A 20,142-nucleotide genomic window follows, 5' to 3' on the forward strand; every position below is an offset into this window, starting at 1 on the left:
AAATAAAATTTTCCTCATCAAACATTTATTGGGCTGTGTCCAAAAATGTAGGCAGCTGACTTGTTGCCTTGCTGCCTTGCTGCCCTATCAGGCAATGACTTTGCAGGCAGTTTTAGCGCACGTAGGTACCTCACCAAACTGATTTTGAACAGGCTTCTTAGGCAGCGTAATAGTTTAATGATCTACAACAACATAGAGGGAGTTTTGGTAAAATTTTTAATACTATAATGGTAATTTCTCGCTAGAAATTACATAAAAAATCATAAACGTTGGTCAAAAACTGGCACAGAATCACTGTAAAAAAAATCAGGTCTCCAATTGAAAATTTGCTAGTGATTTGATCACATCTAAAAAAATTTAGTTGGCCAAATTGAATTTCTTAATCTATTAAATTGCATCAATTCACAGAAATTCAATTTGGCCAACTGAAAAATTTAGATGTGATCGGTCACTAGAAAATTTTCAATTGGAGACCTGAATTCTTTTTTACAGTGTTGGAATGCAGAGGATTGTGGGATATCAAAGACAGCGAAGGATAGATCTATGCTGCCTTTAAAAATCAATCAGATGAAGGTATCGCAGGAGATAGGAAGTGAAGGTATTTTGGATCCAGATGTTCCTTGATGCCTTCCTACCTTGGATTGCATTTTTAAGTTTTCGGACGCAGCCGTGGTGTCTGTAATTTGTGATATCTGGCAAGTGGCAAACTTTCATCTGGAGCTTTAATAAGGAGAACATGCTCTCGTTTGAGGGAAGAATTCAGAAGAGAGAAGAAAGAGAGCAGCACATGTATGCAGACTAAGCAGCAGCTCCTGTTAATGCCAATTGTTCAGGAGTTATTAAAGTTTGGATTATACACACTAAACGCATTATTATTTTCCTTTATTAGCCCGGGACTGAAAACGCAATATATCAATGCTGACTAATAGGGCTGTGAATCTTTCTGAACCTCACTGTAAGGGAACCCGCGGTGTATGTAGTTAGAAATGGCTTATTCTAAGGTAATAAAAACATAACGGTTCATTATGTAAGGTCTTCATACACCACTGAATACATTGTTATGTATATTATATTGTATTTCTGTCAATAGACCCTCATAAATATTACACACTGCGTCTTTTAAGTAGCTTTTATAAACATGCCTTAGAAGAAAAACATTACTGGTGTGCTTCTTGAGACAAAACAATAGCACTGACATATTTTAAGATATGTCAGTTCAAGTTGATTTCAGTTAAAACAGCTCAAACATGTATTTTACATTATAATTAATATTATAATTTTTAGTGGAATTAAAATATAAATAGTCTAGTGGAGTGGGACATCTTACCCTGCCTTTTAAGCTACTTTTGTAAGGGTAGGCCTACACAGAGGCTGCACACAAGTAGGCTATGTGTAAAATAAATGTAGGCCTACAACAAGCGTCGACGCTAAAACAAGGCCTGCATCTCAATGCGCATTCTATCCATCGTAGTATGTGACATTAGTAATATTCAATACTATATTTAGGGCGGATATGGTGGATAGTAGGCCTATGGGGAAAGTACTGATATTGAGACCTGCAGGCGGCAGTAATGCGTGCCTTGTGCAAAATAATCACAATGACGTCACGAAGAAGAAAAGGACGCTGCACATACCCTCAATGTCCATTCGCTTCAAGTCCTTATGAAGTGAACAGTCAAATATTTTTGTTTTAATCTCTTTGATTTAATTACCGGCATTTCATATTTACTACTGCAAAAGGGATACAACACAAAGGTAAGGTTATTTTTCTGTGGCCGCTGTGATCAACGATTGAAAGATTATGTACAGTGGATTATTTTTGTGAACCTCCCTTAGCTGGCCACAGAAGTAATGCTTGCAATATCAAAATCTAGAAAGAGTTCTAGCTAGATCGGTTGTAGTTGGCCGTTTGTTGTGATTTTCTTGAACCTTGTATTCTGTTACTTTGCGTTTTCCATCCATCTTCCAAACATAGGGTAACACACAGACACATTACACACATTCACAGTCGAATCGCTCTCATACACACACAGACAAAAAGGGTGTCAAAATTGTACCTTTAGGGGTACAACAGTTATACCCCGCCTAAAGGGTTCAATTTTGACACCCTTTTTCTCTGTGCGTACACATGAGCAATTTGCTGTCTCCGATGCACCTGTCCTTCAAATCTTTGAATTGTCTGGTAAAACCGGAGCACCCGGAAGAAAACACACATCAGCACAGGATGGACTTGTAAATATCACACAAAAAGGCCTCCTCCTGGTTTGTCTTTTTTCCAATTGTTCAGATTTATTTAAGTTATGATGGTTCATCTATATATTTGAGGGTCTAGGGGGCAATCTCGGATTCCTGGTTTCATCAAAGTGCAAATTATTACAAACTCCAGAAGAATGAAATGGCAAAAAAAAGACATTATTTTGAGTAGTGTCCAACACATAAAATTTGGAATAATTTAAGATTTTTAATATGTTTTTAAAAGTATTTTCATCAAACCTGCATTTATTTGATTAAAATACTGTAAATCAGCAGTGTTGTAACATATTGTTACAATTTAAAATAATGTATTCTGTGATGGGAAAGCTGAATTGTCCAGTCTTCAGTGTCACATGTTCCTTCAGAAAACCTTCTATGCTGATTTGGTGCTCAAGAAACATTATTATTATCAAGGTTGGAAGCAGTTGTGCTGCTTAATATTTTTGTGAAAACCATGATACAGTACCATTCAAAAAAGGAGAAAACACTTTTATTCAACAAGGATGCATTAAATTGATCAAAAGTGACATTTTAATAATTGAGCACCAGTAATAATTGATGATAATTGCACACAAAGTAATCATATTAGAATGATTTGTAAAGGATCAAGACTGGAGAAATTATGCTGAAAACTCAGCTTTGTCATCACAGGAATACATTATAAAATATATTAAAATGTTAAATGGTTATTTTTAATTGTAGTATTATTATTGTAGTAATATTTTATACAATAACATTGTTTTTACTGTACAGGGCTTGACATTAACGCTTGTTCGGGACAAGTGTAATTTTTGAAGGGGCAAGTGAAAGAGAATTTTACTTGCTCGGCCGGACAAGTAGCCTGATTAAAACGTCAATAACAAAAAATAACTAGGTAATCACCAAAATAATTCTGTATTAATTTTGTGTAAGTGGCGATTGATAGTGGATAATAATAATATAAAATGTATAATGAACTGATGGTTTGCGCTGTTGACGCTCACGCAGCCTCTCGAGGAGAAATCAAAATGCATTAGCACAGCTCACACAAAGAAACTGTTAACATACTGCGGTAAAATTTCGAAATGTGGAGTTTTATTTTTTATAATGTGATACAGTTTGACCAGTGCTGTTTTCCTGAATACCATCACAATTGAAAATGTGACACTGATTTTATATGACGGTTCCATCAACAATTAATTCACATCAAGTTACTTACATTTTAGATGCAGTATTGACAGTTTTTGTTCTATTTCAGCAGCGAAAATGGTTCCAAACAAAGATCACAGCAGAACCAGTCCATAATGCATCTCACAGCAACAGTGTTACTGAATGATTCAGTGTTTTGAATGAATCGGTTGAATCAAAGACTCAATGACCTATTTATAAATGACTGCCTCATTCTTGAATGAATCAGCCGTTTCATCGAATCGAGTCAATGAGTCACTCATTAAGACGCCACCTGCTGGTGGTTAAGTTTCATGTTTAAACATTCTTTCCAACTTTTCTTATATGTATATTAAAAAATATTTAAAACAATATCATAACATTATTTAATGCAGTTGTAATTTTTCAGTGTAAATTCTTTAATTTGATTGGTTAGCCTGTCTTAATCAAGTGAATGTGAATGACAGATTTACTTGTCCAAATTCAAGCAAATGAAAATGCAGCCTTGGTGAGCATGAGACTTTCCAAAACCGTGATAATTTTTTGTTCTTTTTTCCTCAGATGGGGGAGGTGGAGTTGTCCTGTCTGGCTTATGCCAAAATGTACCTACATGCCAGTCAGTTTCCACGCTGCAGTGTGAACGGCCTGCTGTTGTCCTCCAGTCCAGCAGGGGGAACTGTATATATCACAGACTGTGTGCCTCTTCTCCACTCGCACTTGTCTTTGGCTCCAATCACACAGGTCGCTCTTACACAGGTAACTACACCTTTAATGAATGTTGGCAGTGGAAAACTAGCACGGCGAGAGAAAAGTGGAGATAAGGTTAAAAAACCTGGTCTAAAAATGTTTTGAGGTAGTCGAAAACACATTTCGTAGTGTAAATGCTCATGTGGTTGAATGTTTTCGAATAGTCACAAAAGACCGCCTACTCTGCCTACTGACCTAACACGTAAACATTACGGGGTTTAAACTTTTGTTGTCTGAAGACTTAAAGGGTTAGTTCACCCAAAAATGAAAATTCTGTCATTAATTACTTACCCTCATGTCGTTCGACACCCGTAAGACCTCCGTTCATCTTCGGAACACAAATGAAGATATTTTAGTTGAAATCCGATCGCTCAGAAAGGCCTCCATTGGCACAATGCACTTTACACTCTCAAGACCCATAAAAGGTACTAAAGACGTCGTTACAAAGTCCATCTCATTACAGTGGTTCTACAATAATTTTATAAAGTTACGAGAATAGTTTTTGTGCGCAAAAAAACGATACTCGGTTACTTAACGTAACCTCGGTTCTCTCTAGAAGAGGGAACGAGTATTGCGTAAGTTCCTTACGCTACGGGAAAGTATTCTTTCTTCGAGATTTCTGAAAAACCCAAAATTATCCTTAATTTTGTAACATTGTCAACGCAGTGCGGCAGCCTGGCAGACCATAGCAGGCTATTCCAGCGTGCTATTGGCTGCTCTGCTGGCAACTGCAGCAGCCTATCGGTGAGCCCGCGTGACGTGGCGACCAATGAGGGCGCTTCGCGCCCACCTGGCTTCATTTGCCTACAGGTGGGGCGTGGCCACGTGTATATAAGCGGGGCTCACGGGCTGCATATTCGGTTTTCGTAGTTCTGAAGCGTAAAAGCCTGCGGGGCGCACGGCAAGGAACGCAATACTCGTTCCCTCTTCTAGAGAGAACCGAGGTTACGTTAAGTAACCGAGTATCGTTCTCTTACGAGAGGTTCTCTCGTATTGCGTAAGTTCCTTACGCTACGGGAACATATTGTCAACGCCGTGCGCGCCTCGCATACAGCATATGTATCCCAGGGAACCGGGGAAAAAACACTGCTCGGGCAGGGTGGCCGGTAAAGGAAACGGGCCACCACATATACGGACACTTCATTTGAACTGACGGGTGGTTACAACAGGTGGTTACAACACCCTGTCCCATGAATGAGGGAACGGCACCTGCCGGTCTCCTTCAAATTCACCACACCTTGTCTCATGAATGAGGGAACGGCAACGCCAGTCGCCTTCAAATTCACAATATCTTGTTATATGAGTGAGGTAACGGCACCGCCGGTCACCTTCAAACTCACAACAGCTCGTCTCGTAAATGAGGGAACGGCACCGCCGGTCTCCTTCAAATTCACATGAGCCTAGTACCGAACTTACTACCAGTATGTGAGCTATGTCTGCGCAGAATCACTGGGCAGAACCAACAGCCCTATTGAACTGATAACACTTTCGCCTGTAAGGCAGGAACTTCCAGATTGTAAAATCTCACGAACGTAGACGGGGAGGCCCAGCCTGCCGCCATACAGATATCGTGGATGGAAATCCCTCTGGCCCAAGCCCACGAAGAGGCTATGCCTCTGGTGGAGTGTGCTCTGACACCTAGCGGGCACTGCAGGTGTTTGGAAGCGTATGCAGTTGCAATCGCGTCCACTATCCACCTGGACAGGGTCTGTTTCGAGGAGGCGAGACCTTTAGCGCGCCCTCCAAACGAAACAAATAGCTGCTCAGAACGCCTGAAGGTGGCGGAGCGTGTGACATAAACCCTCAATGCCCTGACAGGGCAGAGGATATTGCCACCGTCCCCCTCGTCGGATGCTGGCAGAGCCGAGAGGGAGATAATCTGCGCCCTGAAGGGAGTGCCGATCGCTTTGGGGACATAACCATGCCTCGGTCTGAGAATGACCTTAGAGTCATTAGGACCGAACTCCATACACGTCGGGCTCACTGAGAGCGCGTGTAGATCCCCCACGCGTTTCACTGAAACCAGAGCTATCAGGAACGCGGTTTTTAGCGAAAGGAACCTTGGTTCCACAGTCTCGAGCGGTTCAAAGGGATGAGCCTTCAGGGCCTCTAGGACCAAGGCCAGATCCCATATAGGAACCAAAGGGGGCCGCGGGGGATTCATCCGTCTGGCTCCTCTGAGGAAACGGATGATGAGCTCGTTCCTTCCTAGCGTGCTACCTAGCGTCGTCTGAGCGAACGCTGCTATAGCCGCCACATACACTTTGAGCGTGGAAGGGGACCTGCCCAGTTCCAAAAGCTCTTGGAGGAAGGAGAGCACCCGCTGGACCCCACATTGCTGTGGGTCCAATCCCTTGGAAACACACCACTCAGTGAACACCGACCACTTAGAACTATATAACCGCCTCGTCGAGGGGGCTCTAGAGTGTGAAATCGTGTTCATAACCCCTTCGGGCAGGTCAACGGGTATCCGTTGGTCACCCATACATGCAGAGACCATCGCTCTGGATGGGGATGCCAAACTGACCCTCCTGCTTGAGAGAGGAGGTCTGCTCTCAGCGGAACTGGCCAGGGGGGTGAGTGCGACAGCTTCACCAGCTCTGGGTACCAAATCTGGTTCTCCCAGCGCGGCGCTATAAGGAGCACCGGGCGGCGCGTCTCCCTGATTTTCGCTATGACCTGGGGCAATAGGGAAATCGGCGGGAAAGCATACAGCGGGAGGCTGGGCCAAGGTTGGGACAGCGCATCCTCGCTTTTGGACAGAAACGTCGGGCAGCGGGCGTTCTCTTTTGTTGCAAAGAGGTCAAGCTCCGCTCTGCCGAATAGGCGCCATACCAGCTGGACTGTCTGGGGGTGCAGGGACCATTCTCCTGAGAGAATGAGGCCCCTGGACAGCTTGTCCGGGCCCACATTGAGGTGGCCCGGTATGTGCGCAGCTCTCAGCGAGCGCAGCGAGCTGTCTGCCCACACGAGCAGGCGTTCTGTCAGATTGCCCAGACACCTGGACCTGACACCGCCCTGCCGGTTCACGTAGGACACCACTGTGGTATTGTCCGACCGGACCAACACGTGGTGTCCTCGTATAAGCGGGAGAAACTGCTTGAGCGCGTTCTCTACCGCTATCATCTCCAAACAGTTTATGTGTAGGAGTTTTTCCTCGCTCGACCAGAGGCCCGAGGCTGATCTGCCCTCGAAAACGGCGCCCCAACCCGTGGTGGAGGCGTCCGTCGAGATGACCTTGCGGTGTGAGATGGCTCCCATCGTCACTCCCCTCTGGTACCAGTCGGCTACTAACCAGGGCTCTAGGCTGAAACACAGCTCTGAGTCACTCTGATCCTGAAGCCTCCGGACGCCCAGGCTCTGTGAGGCACTCGGGCGTTTAACCAGCATTGCAGCGGGCGCATGCGCATTAAGCCCAGCTGGAGCACAGCTGCAGCTGAGGCCATACGTTCCAGCATCCTCTGAAAGAGCTTGAGAGGTGCGATTTTGCCCGGCCGGAAGTACTCAGCCATGCGCTGAACTTGGCGCGCGCGTTGGGGTGACAGGCGGGCTGACATTGCCACAGTGTCCAGATTCAAACCCAGAAATGAGGTTGATTGCGTGGGCACTAATGAGCTCTTGGTCCAATTGACCGTGAGCCCCAGGCTGTCCAGATGGCTGAGCAGCATTGCCCTGTGGGCGAGGAGCTCGGCCTCTGACTGCACCAGGATGAGCCAATCGTCCAGATAGTTCAACACTCGCATCCCTCTTTTTCTCAGAGGAGCGAGGGCCGCGTCCATGCACTTCGTAAATGTACGGGGTGCTAGTGACAGGCCGAACGGAAGGACGGTGTATTGATAAGCCTGGCCGTCGAAGGCGAATCGTAAGAATGGCCTGTGACGTGGCGTTATCTTGATTTGAAAATATGCATCTTTCAAATCTAGGGAGATTAGCCAGTCTCTCGGGCGAGTATGCGCGAGGATCTGCTTGGTCGTGAGCATCTTGAACGATCTTCTCATAAGAGCTTTGTTCAGACGCCTCAGATCCAGAATCGGTCTGAGCGACCCATCCCTTTTTGGCACGAGAAAATACCGGCTGTAAAAGCCTGACTCGCTCATAGAATGGGGAACCGGTTCTATAGCCCCTTTGCACAGCAGCGTGGCTATTTCTGCTCGAAGTAGATGTGCTACTTCCTCGCTCACTCTCGTCTCTGTACGCGCACAGAAGCGCGGAGGGTGGCGAGCGAACTGCAGAGTGTAGCCGTGCTTCACTGTTTTCAGCACCCATTCTGATACACCTGGAATGGCTTCCCACGCTCTCGCGTGTGCCACACGGGATAGAACGGCCTCCGGGCTCAAAACGCCGCGCTTCGCGGGTTTGACGGCCTGTATAGGAGGGGCGGGCGCCGTGCGCGCGCTCTCTGTGCTGTGGGCCAGCCGATCGCTCTCGATGGCTGGCCGCCTTACACACTGTATCTCTGCCGCTTCGAGCGGGGAGTGGCTTGTGTGTGGCCCTACACTCGTCGTTCCGGCCACCTTGGGCGGAGAACAAATGGTGTGTGGCGCGGCGCATGGCGCCGGGGGCAGAATGTTCGCGAAAATGTGTGAGCGCGTTTGAGCGGGCACAACTCTTACGCGTGGAACATGACCGGTTAAGAGTGGCTGTGTGACAGCGCGTGTGGTGATTAGGCGTGGGCGCAAATAAGCGGACACGTGACCTAACTCTAGCACTCGAGCGGCCGGTGGCCGCTTTATGTGAGTGAGAGACACGGGATTTGTGGTGCTTGGGTGCAGGGGTGAACACAAAAGTGGGCACGTTTACTGCATTTGAAAACACATACGGCGTGAGCCGTGCAACCAGAAATAAAAGCAACTTCGTGATTTCTCTGGTTCGTCGTAAAACGGCGGTTGTAGACAGGCGAGAGGGCAGTTTTGCCGGCTCGTTGGCTGCGTGAGAGCCATCTGCAGCAGCCACAGGAGTGGGGGCTGACAGGAAGAAGAGTTTTGACGGTGGTCCGGCCACGGCGGGACTTAACCGTCACTTCCCCCTTCTGCTAGGAGGACTTTGGAGGGGCTTCAGTTGGAAACAGGCGAGAGGGCGAGTCCGCCGGCTCGTAGGCTGTGTGGAAAACATCTGCAGTAGCCACAGGAGTGGGGACTGACAGGAAAACAGAGTTTTAACGGTGGTCCGGCCGCAGCGGGACTTAACCGTCTATTCTCTCCTTATGTATAGACGCCCAAAAATACTTGAGCGCCACGTGGTGCAAGTTAGCTTTCTGTATGTAAGAAAAGCTGGCCGCGAGCCCGGGGAAGCGGACAGTAAACATTTTTATCTGCCGCGAGAGCTGGGCTCGAACTCGGGTCTCCGGCGTTTCAGCCGCTGATTTTGCCGCTGTGCTACCGGAAGGGACACAATAGCGTTCAGTTAGCGCGAGCATACGGCAGTACGTCCTCGTGCTTATTGGCAGTCGTGCGTGCATAAAAGACAGGCTCGTTACTGCAATAGTAATATTTCCAGCCGCCTGAACTGGAGAGGGGGCTGAGAAATGCTAGAGAAAGGCGGTTCGTCCGGCCACAGCGGGACGAAAACACCCTCTGTTAATTTTCCGGTGAGTGCGGCGCGCACACGCGCGCTGAACATGCTCGTGACCGTGCGCACTCTCATTCCTTGCGAACGGCGCAATCTGCGCGGTCCAACAGGGGGGAGTGCGGGTTCGTTGGAGAGCATATGTCAGCGTCATGTCTCATGACGGCGTTTGTTCGCTGGCGTGCGTGTCTTAACAGGCTCGTGTACAGCAATATGAACAATTCCAGTCGCCTGAACTCATGAGGGGACTGAGAAATGTGCGCGAGGGTGGAACAGCTCTCTTGTAACGTAAAGAGAGCTGCAGGACCGTCCGTTTCTGCCATCCCTTGTATGTAAGCGGCGCATTAGCGCGGCATGAACAGAGGGGGGAGGAGGCTCGCTCCGAGACCGTTCATTTCTACCATCCCTTGCAAGCGGCGCGGTGGCGCGGCTTGAACAGAGGGGGAAGAGGCTCGCTCCGAGACCGTTCATTTCTACCATCCCTTGCAAGCGGCGCGGTGGCACGGCTTGAACAGAGGGGGAGGAGGCTCGCTCCGAGACCGTTCATTTCTACCATCCCTCGCAAGCGGCGCGGTGGCGCGGCTTGAACAGAGGGGGAGGAGGCTCGCTCCGAGACCGTTCATTTCTACCATCCCTTGCAAGCGGCGCGGTGGCGCGGCTTGAACAGAGGGGGAAGAGGCTCGCTCCGAGACCGTTCATTTCTACCATCCCTTGCAAGCGGCGCGGTGGCGCGGCTTGAACAGAGGGGGAGGAGGCTCGCTCCGAGACCGTTCATTTCAACCATCCCTTATAAGCGGCGCGGTGGCGCGGCTTGAACAGAGGGGGGGAACAGCGGAGTGATGTCATCATAAAACTGCTCGAGTCGAGCCCGCAGGGTCGACATAGAGAGTTCCTCGCACTCGGGGCAATCGCCCGCGAGGAGTGCGGCGGCGGCGTGGTCACGGCCCAGACAGAGAGCGCAGACACATGGCGGTCTCTGGTGCTGAGCTGCACGTGGCACGAGCCGCAGGTGGAACGAGGCGTTTTGATAAAAACGCTCGTGCTCTTTTATGAAACGTGTGACGCAACGGCGAGAACACGTGCAATGAAAGGATATAATGCTGCCGGATAGCAGAGCAGGCACGGATGGCTGAAGGTGGCGCGATGCTGCCGGCTTCTTCAGGCGCTGTCCTCTGCTTGCTCGTCTGCACGTTCAACGGCGGCGGGTTCCAGATCCAGCGATGCGAAGGGCTTCGCTGAAGAAAAGAAAATCGAATATGCAGCCCGTGAGCCCCGCTTATATACACGTGGCCACGCCCCACCTGTAGGCAAATGAAGCCAGGTGGGCGCGAAGCGCCCTCATTGGTCGCCACGTCACGCGGGCTCACCGATAGGCTGCTGCAGTTGCCAGCAGAGCAGCCAATAGCACGCTGGAATAGCCTGCTATGGTCTGCCAGGCTGCCGCACTGCGTTGACAATGTTACAAAATTAAGGATAATTTTGGGTTTTTCAGAAATCTCGAAGAAAGAATACTTTCCCGTAGCGTAAGGAACTTACGCAATACGAGAGAACCTCTCGTAAGAGAACCCTAAATAACGACTTATATCATGATGACCGATTTCAAAACAAGGCATCATGAAGCTTCGAAGCGTTTTGAATCAGTGAGTCGATTCAGCGGTTTGAATCGCCAAAGTGACGTGATTTCAGCAGTTTGGCGGTTTGACACGCGATCCGAATCATGATTCGACTCGCTGATTCATAACGCTTTGAAGCTTCATGATGCATTATTTTGAAATCGGTCATCACTATATAAGTCGTTATTTAGGTTTTTTTTGCGCACAAAAACTATTCTCGTCGCTTTATAAAGTTATTGTAGAACCACTGTAGTGAGATGGACTTTGTAACGACGTCTTTAGTACCTTTTATGGGTCTTCAGAGTGTACTGTGCATTGTGCCAATGGAGGCTTTTCTGAGCGATCGGATTTCAACTAAAATATCTTCCTTTGTGTTCCGAAGATGAACAGAGGTCTTACGGGTGTCGAACGACATGAGGGTAAGTAATTAATGACAGAATTTTCATTTTTGGGTGAACTAACCCTTTAAGTTTAGCTTGACGATGAAAAAACAGACCAAGCACATGCTGCTCTCTTTGTTTTTCCGTCATCTCCGGGTTCATATGTAAATTGCGTGAGCTTATTTCCCTCATTAGATTGAAAGATCTGAAAAGGCTCACACATTTACCTGCCCACCCTTCCCTCGAAGAAAACAGAACAGAAGTGGTTGAAATTGGACAAGAAATGGATTAAAACACAAGGGACCTCATTTATAAAACTACTTTACGCTTCAAAACTGCTCTTCAGAATCCTATGGGTGACGTCACGGACACTACGTCCATATTTTTTTACAGTCTATGGTGCATACACACAAGTTTTCAGATTCATAAAACAATGCATAGGTCAGAACCAGCGCAAAATTCTCTTTATAAAGCCCAGTCAGCGGAAGATTGTGCGTAAATGCATCTCCACCACGTCTCCTCCCCGAAATAACCATATACAGTGCATCCGGAAAGTATTCAGTGCTTCACTTTTTCACACATTTTGTTGTAACAGCTAGGGCTGTGCAATTAATTGAATTTCGATTTCAATTTCGATTTTGGCTCCCAACGATCACCAAAATAGTACAATCGAGAAAAAATGATTATTTTGCCATGTTCAGTTTTGCAAGAACACATATCATTCGCTGGAATTTAAAAAGATGTTGTAAAGATGGCAGAAGGAGGGCAGTTACAGCAGCGTTTGGTGAGCAAAAAAGGCAAAACCAACTCCGTTGTCTGGGAACAGTTTGGCTTCGAGGAATCAGACGACGAGCAGAAACATGTAACTTAAATGTGCAAGATTTGCTTCATGGTAGTGGCTGCAACGCAAGGGAACACCATGAATTTGTTTAACCACTTGAAAATTAAACACAGAGTGACCTATGACAATCTAATAAAGAAACAAAAACTGACGAGAGCAGGGGTGCCGTGTAAACGTCCTTTTTTTCCTTCATATTTTTCAAATAATTTCCTCTTTGTAAACTTTGTTCAATGTATGCGAGTGCTGCCATATTTTCGAATATGACCAGTAATTTCCGCCGTCACCCTGATTTAGTGCCAGAAGACGTGAATGAGAAGTAGCGCGCGCTGTGAGAAGATTAGTCTCTGTGCACTCATCCGAAAGCGCGCACACGTCTCACAGCACGCAAATATTGAGTTCTCTTTCAAGTCTTGCTCTTGAACGGACAAACTCACACAAAACGTTTGTCAACGTCCATCTTGATGAGTATCCTAGCAGACATAGTCATTATATGCCTTAAGTAGACATGTGCCGGTAAACGGTAATACGATATACCGCAATAATGAACATGCACAATATTGTTATCGTGGGCACTTCAAAATACCGTGAATAATTATTTATTACGAATTATTCAGATTTTTAGAATGAATTTTAAGAATACTTTACCCATCAACCGTTTAAAATGAAAAACACGTCAAAGAGGAATGGCACTGATGTAAATAGACCGTGCATGAGCCGAGCACATGGCGGAATGAGGAGATGCGCTGAAGTGCACATTTATTCTTCGACAGCAGAGGGCGCTGACGAAACAGCAGAAATGCAGCCGTTTCCCCAGTAATCACATAACCTAATACATAATACTTAAAGACTTAAGGCTATTCATTTTCAAACTTGCATTTTATATTTTAATCTGGACTAAATTACATGCCCTAGATATTGTTTGAATATGTTCTGACTGTTGTTCAATCACACACTTTACAAGGCTCCAGTATTTAACATTAGTTCCTTCATTAACAAACTGACAATGAAAAATACTTCTAAAGCATGTATTAATCTATGTTAAATGTACATTTCAGCATACCTATTGTTCTTTATAATTCTTTTGCACTTTAATCTGTTTTAAATATTTGTTTACTTTATACATTTTTGTGTATTGCTTTATTGTATTTAAATGTTTGGTTCTTTTGTTATAAGTAAGTGATTTAACCTGTTATAGTATGACAACACTTTTTTTGCAACTTATTTCAATATCGTGATAATACCGTTTACCGTGATAAAAGCTTCAGCAATTAATCGCAACATGAAAATTTGATACCGGCACATGCCTAGCCTTAAGTAAACTTTATACAATCGAGAAAGACAACGCATATCCGAGCATTAGCTCTTAAAGGGCTCTCCCTTTACTGCTGTCTGTTTAATGTCAAACAACAAAAGACAAGGACATCACTCACTGCTCTTGATTGAATAGCTTTTGTAAGTTTAATAGGATTAATCTTTAATTTATGCACTCAAATATGCAATGTTATTTTAAATTTGATACATTTCTGTACCTGAAAACTAATGTTAGACGTACCTGAAAAACCTGAAAAGCATATCTAGCCGAACCTTATTGTTGATCTTATTTATTTGTGGTTATCATTTTTACTTGAATACTTTTATACTTTGATTTGAATATGTTATATTATTTATTTTAATAGTTCAAAAAGTACAACAAATGTTACAATTTCAAATTAATTGTTGAAAGGTGTCTTTTTAATAAATGCAACACATTCCCAAAGTCATGTGAAATAATCGTGTTACATAATCGTGATTTCAATATTGACCAAAATAATCGTGATTATGATTTTTTCCATAATCGAGCAGCCCTAGTAACAGCCTTATTCCAAAATGGATCCAATTAATTGTTTCCCCCTCAGTTCTACAAACAATACCAATACAACAGTAAAGCATTTTGTTTGAAATATTTGCAAATTTATAAAAAAAAGAAAAAGTCATGTAGCCTACATAAGTATTCATAGCCTTTGCCATGACACTCAAAATTGAGCTCATGTGCATCCTGTTTCCACTGATCATTCTTGAGATGTTTCTACAACTTGATTGGAATCCATCTGTGGTAAATTCAGTTGATTGGACATGATTAGGAAAGGCACACACCTGTCAATATAAGGCCTCACAGTTAACAGTGCATGTGTGAGCTCAAACCAAGCCATAAAGTCCAAGGTATTGTCTGTAGATCTCTGAGACAGGATTGTATCCGGGCACAAATCTGGAGAAGTGTACAGAAAAATGTCTGCAGCATTGAAGGTCCCAATGAGCACAGTGGCCTCCATCATCCATAAATGGAAGAAGTTTGTAACCACCAGGACTCATCCTAGAGCTGGCCGCCCCGGCCAAACTGAGCGATCAGGGCAGAAGGGCCTTAGTCAGGGAGATGACCAAGAACCGGATGGTCACTCTGACAGAGCTCCAGCGTTTCTCTGTTGAGAGAGGAGAACCTTCCATAAGAACAACCATATCTGCAGCACTCCACCAATCAGGCCTGTATGGTAGAGTGGCCAGATAGAAGCCACTCCTCAGTAAAAGGCCGTCTGGAGTTTGCCAAAAGTCAACTGAAGGACTCTGACCATGAGAAACAAAATTCTCTGGTCTGATGAATGCAGCAATGTACAGAGACATCGTTGATGAAAACCTGCTGCAGAGCACTCTGGACCTCAGACTGGGGCGAAGGTTCATCTTCCAACAAGACAATGACCCTAAGCACACAGCCAAGATGACAAAGGAGTGGCTATGGGACACCTCTGTGAATGTCCTTGAGTGACCCAGACTTAAACCCTATTGAACATCTCTGGAGAGATCTGAAAATGGCTGTGCAGAGAGATCTGCAAAGAATGGAAGAAACTGCCCAAAAATTGCTTGTAGCATCATACTCAAAAAGACTTGGGGCTGTAATTGGTGCCAAAGGTACTTCAACAAAGTATCGAGCAAAGGCTGTGAATACTTATGTACATGTGATTATTATTATTTATTTATTTTTCAGTTTTTATTTTTTTATAAATTTGCAAAGATTTCAAGCAAACTTCTTTCACGGTGTCATTATAGGGTTTTGATTGTAGAATTGAGGGGAAAAAAAGAATTTAATCAATTTTGGAGTAAGGGTTGTAAGGGTTTTGTTAGGCTGGTACATAACAAAATGTGGAAAAAGTGAAGCGTTGTGAATACTTTCCGGATGCACTGTATAGAGCTCACAACGGCTAGTTTGACTATGCATAATGTCATCTGCATATAATTTCCATGCATCTTCCCATCCATGTGATACCATGTTTAACGATGCAAGACGTTAGGAAAATATGACTAAATGTCATTTGTGCCATCACATTACATTACTACAATCATTCAGTATCCTTGACTTGATTTAGAATAAATAAATCAAAATTGAATAAAAGAGATATTCTCAATCCTTTCCACTGGCCAAATAGTATTTTTAATTTGATTACAATTAAAATTTATCCAATTTTGCCAATAAGGTAAACCTATATTTTAGGATGTTTATATGTCTGCACACGACACCAACAGAACACCTGCATACAGCAGAGGTTGCAGTCTACAGTACGGTGTCATCGCTCATCGGACCTATTCAAACCGGCCAATGGCTCGTTCGATCACAGAGTCTGTCAAGTCACCTTCATTTATATAGTGCTTTTAACAGCTTTACAGTGATAATAGGAAATTAAGGGTAGAGAGGTTGTTTTGGCTGTACATCAGCTCTAGAAAAAAGTTATTGTCCAGCTAAAGTACATTTTTGATTGATTAATTTCCGTTGTAAAAAATCATTATTTACTTTGGGGCCACTTACACGACACCATTTTCAACCAAAATAGAAAACACTCGGCCGCTCATCCACATGGCGACAGTGTTGGGTGGCTTGAGAACACAAACCTTGAGACAGGTTTTGAAATGATACCGTTATCATTTTTGTGTAAACTTAATTGCAGAGATAAGCCATAATTTAGTTTTTAAGTACCCTGTAACTCTTTGGTAGATTATACAATTATAATTTCTATTACTTTACTACTAGTACTGTTACTAGTAGTAATGTAAAACATTTTTGTAAATGTTAATTTTTTCTCATTTTTTTCCCCTAATAAAACATATCTCTGGGGTCCCCAAAAGTGCGTGGGCCCTTAGAATCTACCTAACTTTCCCCCCTTAGCGGCGCCCCTGCTCCCTCGTTTACTTGTGATCCGATCGACCAAAACGCATCTTAATACCAGGGCCAAAGGATTCTGTCTCACTTCCTGTTCAAAAACAGTCTGGCTATAATCAGGTTGTCATTGGACTAAAACGTTTTGTTTAGGTAGTGAAAAATTTGGGACAGATTTATTTATTTATAAAATGTATTTAAAAAAAAAAAGACCACTCAAATAAAGGGGTTTTTCGCAGTGATGCCATAGATTAAAATTTTTTCGGTTCCCCTAATGAACGTTTCACTAAAAGAAAATAACCATATATGGAGCTTACTATGCATAACGTCATTAATAGTTTTCCAATATGTATATACCCCCCCGGATTGTGGAAGCCCTGTTTGAAAGAATTGAAAAGTGAATAAATGTAAATGTAAAGATATTTATATGCTGCTTTAATAGAATTCATGTTGATATTTTTGGTTGTGTAGGTCGATGTTTGGTGTGCACAAACACAGCAAAGGATTGTGGGATATTATCAGGCCAATGCCTGTGTGTCAGACAGCAGGTACTCCTTCATCTTTTCTTATTGCTTGAGTTCCTTATTTTGTCAGTGCATTTGACTTCCTCTAACTGTCTTTTTCCAGCCCTACACCCTGCGCGTTGAAGATCGCAGAGAAGATCTTTGAGCAGTGTAACAATGCCGTGTTGCTTATGGTAATTTCTTTTGGAAATGTACTTGAAAATGTCACGTTGTTATGAAAGTGAATTGGAAAAGTCCTTTTTTAATTGGAAAAATGTTTGTCTCAGATTGATGGAGAAAAGATGTTTCCGGGTTGCCGTGTTCCTCCGATTGTGATGTATGAGCGCAAAGACGCCCGCTGGGCACTCAAAGACAAACACACGTAAGAATTTTATTTTTGCTTTGTTTTTGGTTATAATGATGTAGTGCGGCTATTAATGACGTGTTTTTTCATTAGAATAATGCTTCGGCAGTGGGAAGAGACCTGTTCCATAGTTAATCAGCTGTTCAGCTCTGGTGATAAGGCATTATTGGTGGATTTTGACAGCCATTTGGATGACATCACAAAAGATTGGACCAATCAGAAACTCAATGCCAAGATCATGGAGCTGGTCTCCCCAGCCAATGGAAATGTTTAACTATACAGACTAAATCAGCTCGTGTCATAGTGTTTTTTTTTCTTCTCGCTCACCTCAAAATTCTGTTTTTAAGATTATTTTGACTGTATCGTTATTCATTTTGTCATTTTTATGTGATATATAAATGAAATATGCAGAAACATCATTTTCTTATTTTCTTTGACCCTAAAAATAAACACACACACTAGACTGAGGTGGACTCATAATACAACCAGCATATTTCCTTACTTTCATCATTCTACAGGTCATATGTAAGTAATTTAATAATAAGCTATTAATAGTTTTTTTTAAAGATCTATCTAAACATTAAACAATTCTGTAATACTGAAATGTTCTTCAGGTGCTTTCATTACATAGCATTCTCCGTTTTATAGACTTAATTATATAAACCATTTTTACACATCCAGACTAAAAACAGAAGAAAAATAGAAATGTAGAATAGTCTATATATTCAGCTTTAACTAAATGAAGGTGATTGTATTAATGACTGACGGCATATGCACTAATCAAGTCTTTTTAGATGGACAGGTGGTTCCTTGCAGAAAATTGAGAGCAAATCAAAGCGCTCAGAGTAGCATGAGTGCGTGATTTCATTTAAATGTGTCCTACAATATGAGAATCTTCGTGTGTCTGGAGCTTTTATTTGCTGTTCTCTTGCATTTCTACCTGTATGATTTTCTTTCTTCTGTGGAACATAAAAAATATTTTGAGAAATGTCTCAGTGTTTTTGTCCATACAATGAAAGTCAAGTGTCGCAAAAATGGTTTGGTAACCAACATTCTTCCAATATACACCGATCAGGCATAACATTATGACTACTGACAGGTAAAGTGAATAACACTGATTATCTCTTCATCACGACACCTGTTAGTGGGTGGGATATATTAGGCAGCAAGTGAACATTTTGTCCTCAAAATTGATGTGTTAGAAGCAGGAAAAATGGGCAAGCGTAAGGATTTGAGCGAGTTTGACAAGGGCCAAATTGTGATGGCTAGACCACTGGGTCAGAGCATCTCCAAAACTGCAAATCTTGTGGGGTGATCCCAGTCTGCAGTGGTCAGTATCTATCAAAAGTGGTCCATGGAAGAAACCGTGGTGAACAGGCAACAGGGTCATGGGCAGCAACGGCTCATTGATGCACGTGGGGAGTGAAGGCTGGCCTGTGTGGTCCGATCAAACAATCGAGCTACTGTTGCTCATATTGGTCAAGAAATTAATGCTGGTTCTGATAGAAAGATGTCAGAATATACAGTGCATCGCAGTTTGTTTCATATGGGGCTGCAATAGCCACACACCTGTTCACCGCCGAAAGTGCCGACAGTGGGCACGTGAGCATCAAAATTGGACCACGGAGCAATGGAAGAAGGTGGCCTGGTCTGATGAATCACGTTTTCTTTTACATCACATGGATGGCTGGGATCGCTTACCTGGGGAACACATGGCACCAGGATGCACTATGGGAAGAAGGCAAGCCGACGGAGGCAGTGTGATGCTTTGGGCAATGTTCTGCTGGGAAACCTTGGGTCCTGCCATCCATGTGCAGACCATGTTTCATGGAAATGGTATTCCTTGGTGACTGTGGCCTCTTTCAGCAGGATAATGTGCCCTGGTTCAGGAATGGTTTGAGGAGCACACAACGAGTTTGAGGTGTTGACTTGGCCTTCAAATTCCCAAGATCTCAATCCAGTCGAGCATCTGTGGGATGTGCTGAACAAAGAAGTCTGATCCATGGAGACCACACCTCACAATTTACAGGCCTTAAAGGATCTACTGCTGCTAACATCTTGGTGCCAAATACCACAGCAAAAGGGGGACCAACACAATATTTGGTCATAATGTATATACAGGTGCTGGTCATATAATAAGAATATCATCAAAACGTGGGATTGACAAAAAGTGAATTTGAGATTTTCCTTAGTTGTCAGTTATAATCATCAAAATTAGAAGAAATAAACATTTGAAATATATCAGTCTGTGTGTAATAAATGAATATAATATACAATTTTCACTTTTTGAATGGAATTAGTGAAATAAATCAACTTTTTGATGATATTCTAATCATATGACCTGCACCTGTAATTCTGCAAATAACTGCAATTGCAGGTTTCAAACGGAGATGGCAAAGAGGCAAAACATACTTACTGCAGCTTTAAGTTTGAACATTGTGGTCAGGAGATATAAGTCAATTCGTGAAAAACATGTAATGGCAGACTGATTAAATTAACTCTTTACAATGCTTTAATGAATCAAAATGGCCATCACTGTCCCTAGCTGCT

At 43.7% G+C, this 20,142-nt stretch overlaps 1 protein-coding gene across 1 annotated transcript; it reads left to right on the forward strand.

Annotated features, from left to right (window-relative positions):
* The first annotated feature begins 1,591 nt into the window (after positions 1-1,591).
* On the forward strand, positions 1,592-18,584 carry emc9 (ER membrane protein complex subunit 9). Its single transcript, XM_079845395.1, has 6 exons — positions 1,592-1,755; positions 3,961-4,155; positions 17,197-17,273; positions 17,353-17,422; positions 17,516-17,610; positions 17,686-18,584. The coding sequence occupies exons 2-6, from the start codon at positions 3,961-3,963 to the stop codon at positions 17,864-17,866; spliced, it is 618 nt and encodes a 205-aa protein (XP_079701521.1). The 5' UTR covers positions 1,592-1,755; the 3' UTR covers positions 17,867-18,584.
* The last annotated feature ends 1,558 nt before the right edge of the window (positions 18,585-20,142 follow it).

The sequence above is a fragment of the Gobio gobio genome (genome assembly GCF_949357685.1).
Source record: "Gobio gobio genome assembly, chromosome: 20".
Taxonomy (NCBI): domain Eukaryota; kingdom Metazoa; phylum Chordata; class Actinopteri; order Cypriniformes; family Gobionidae; genus Gobio; species Gobio gobio.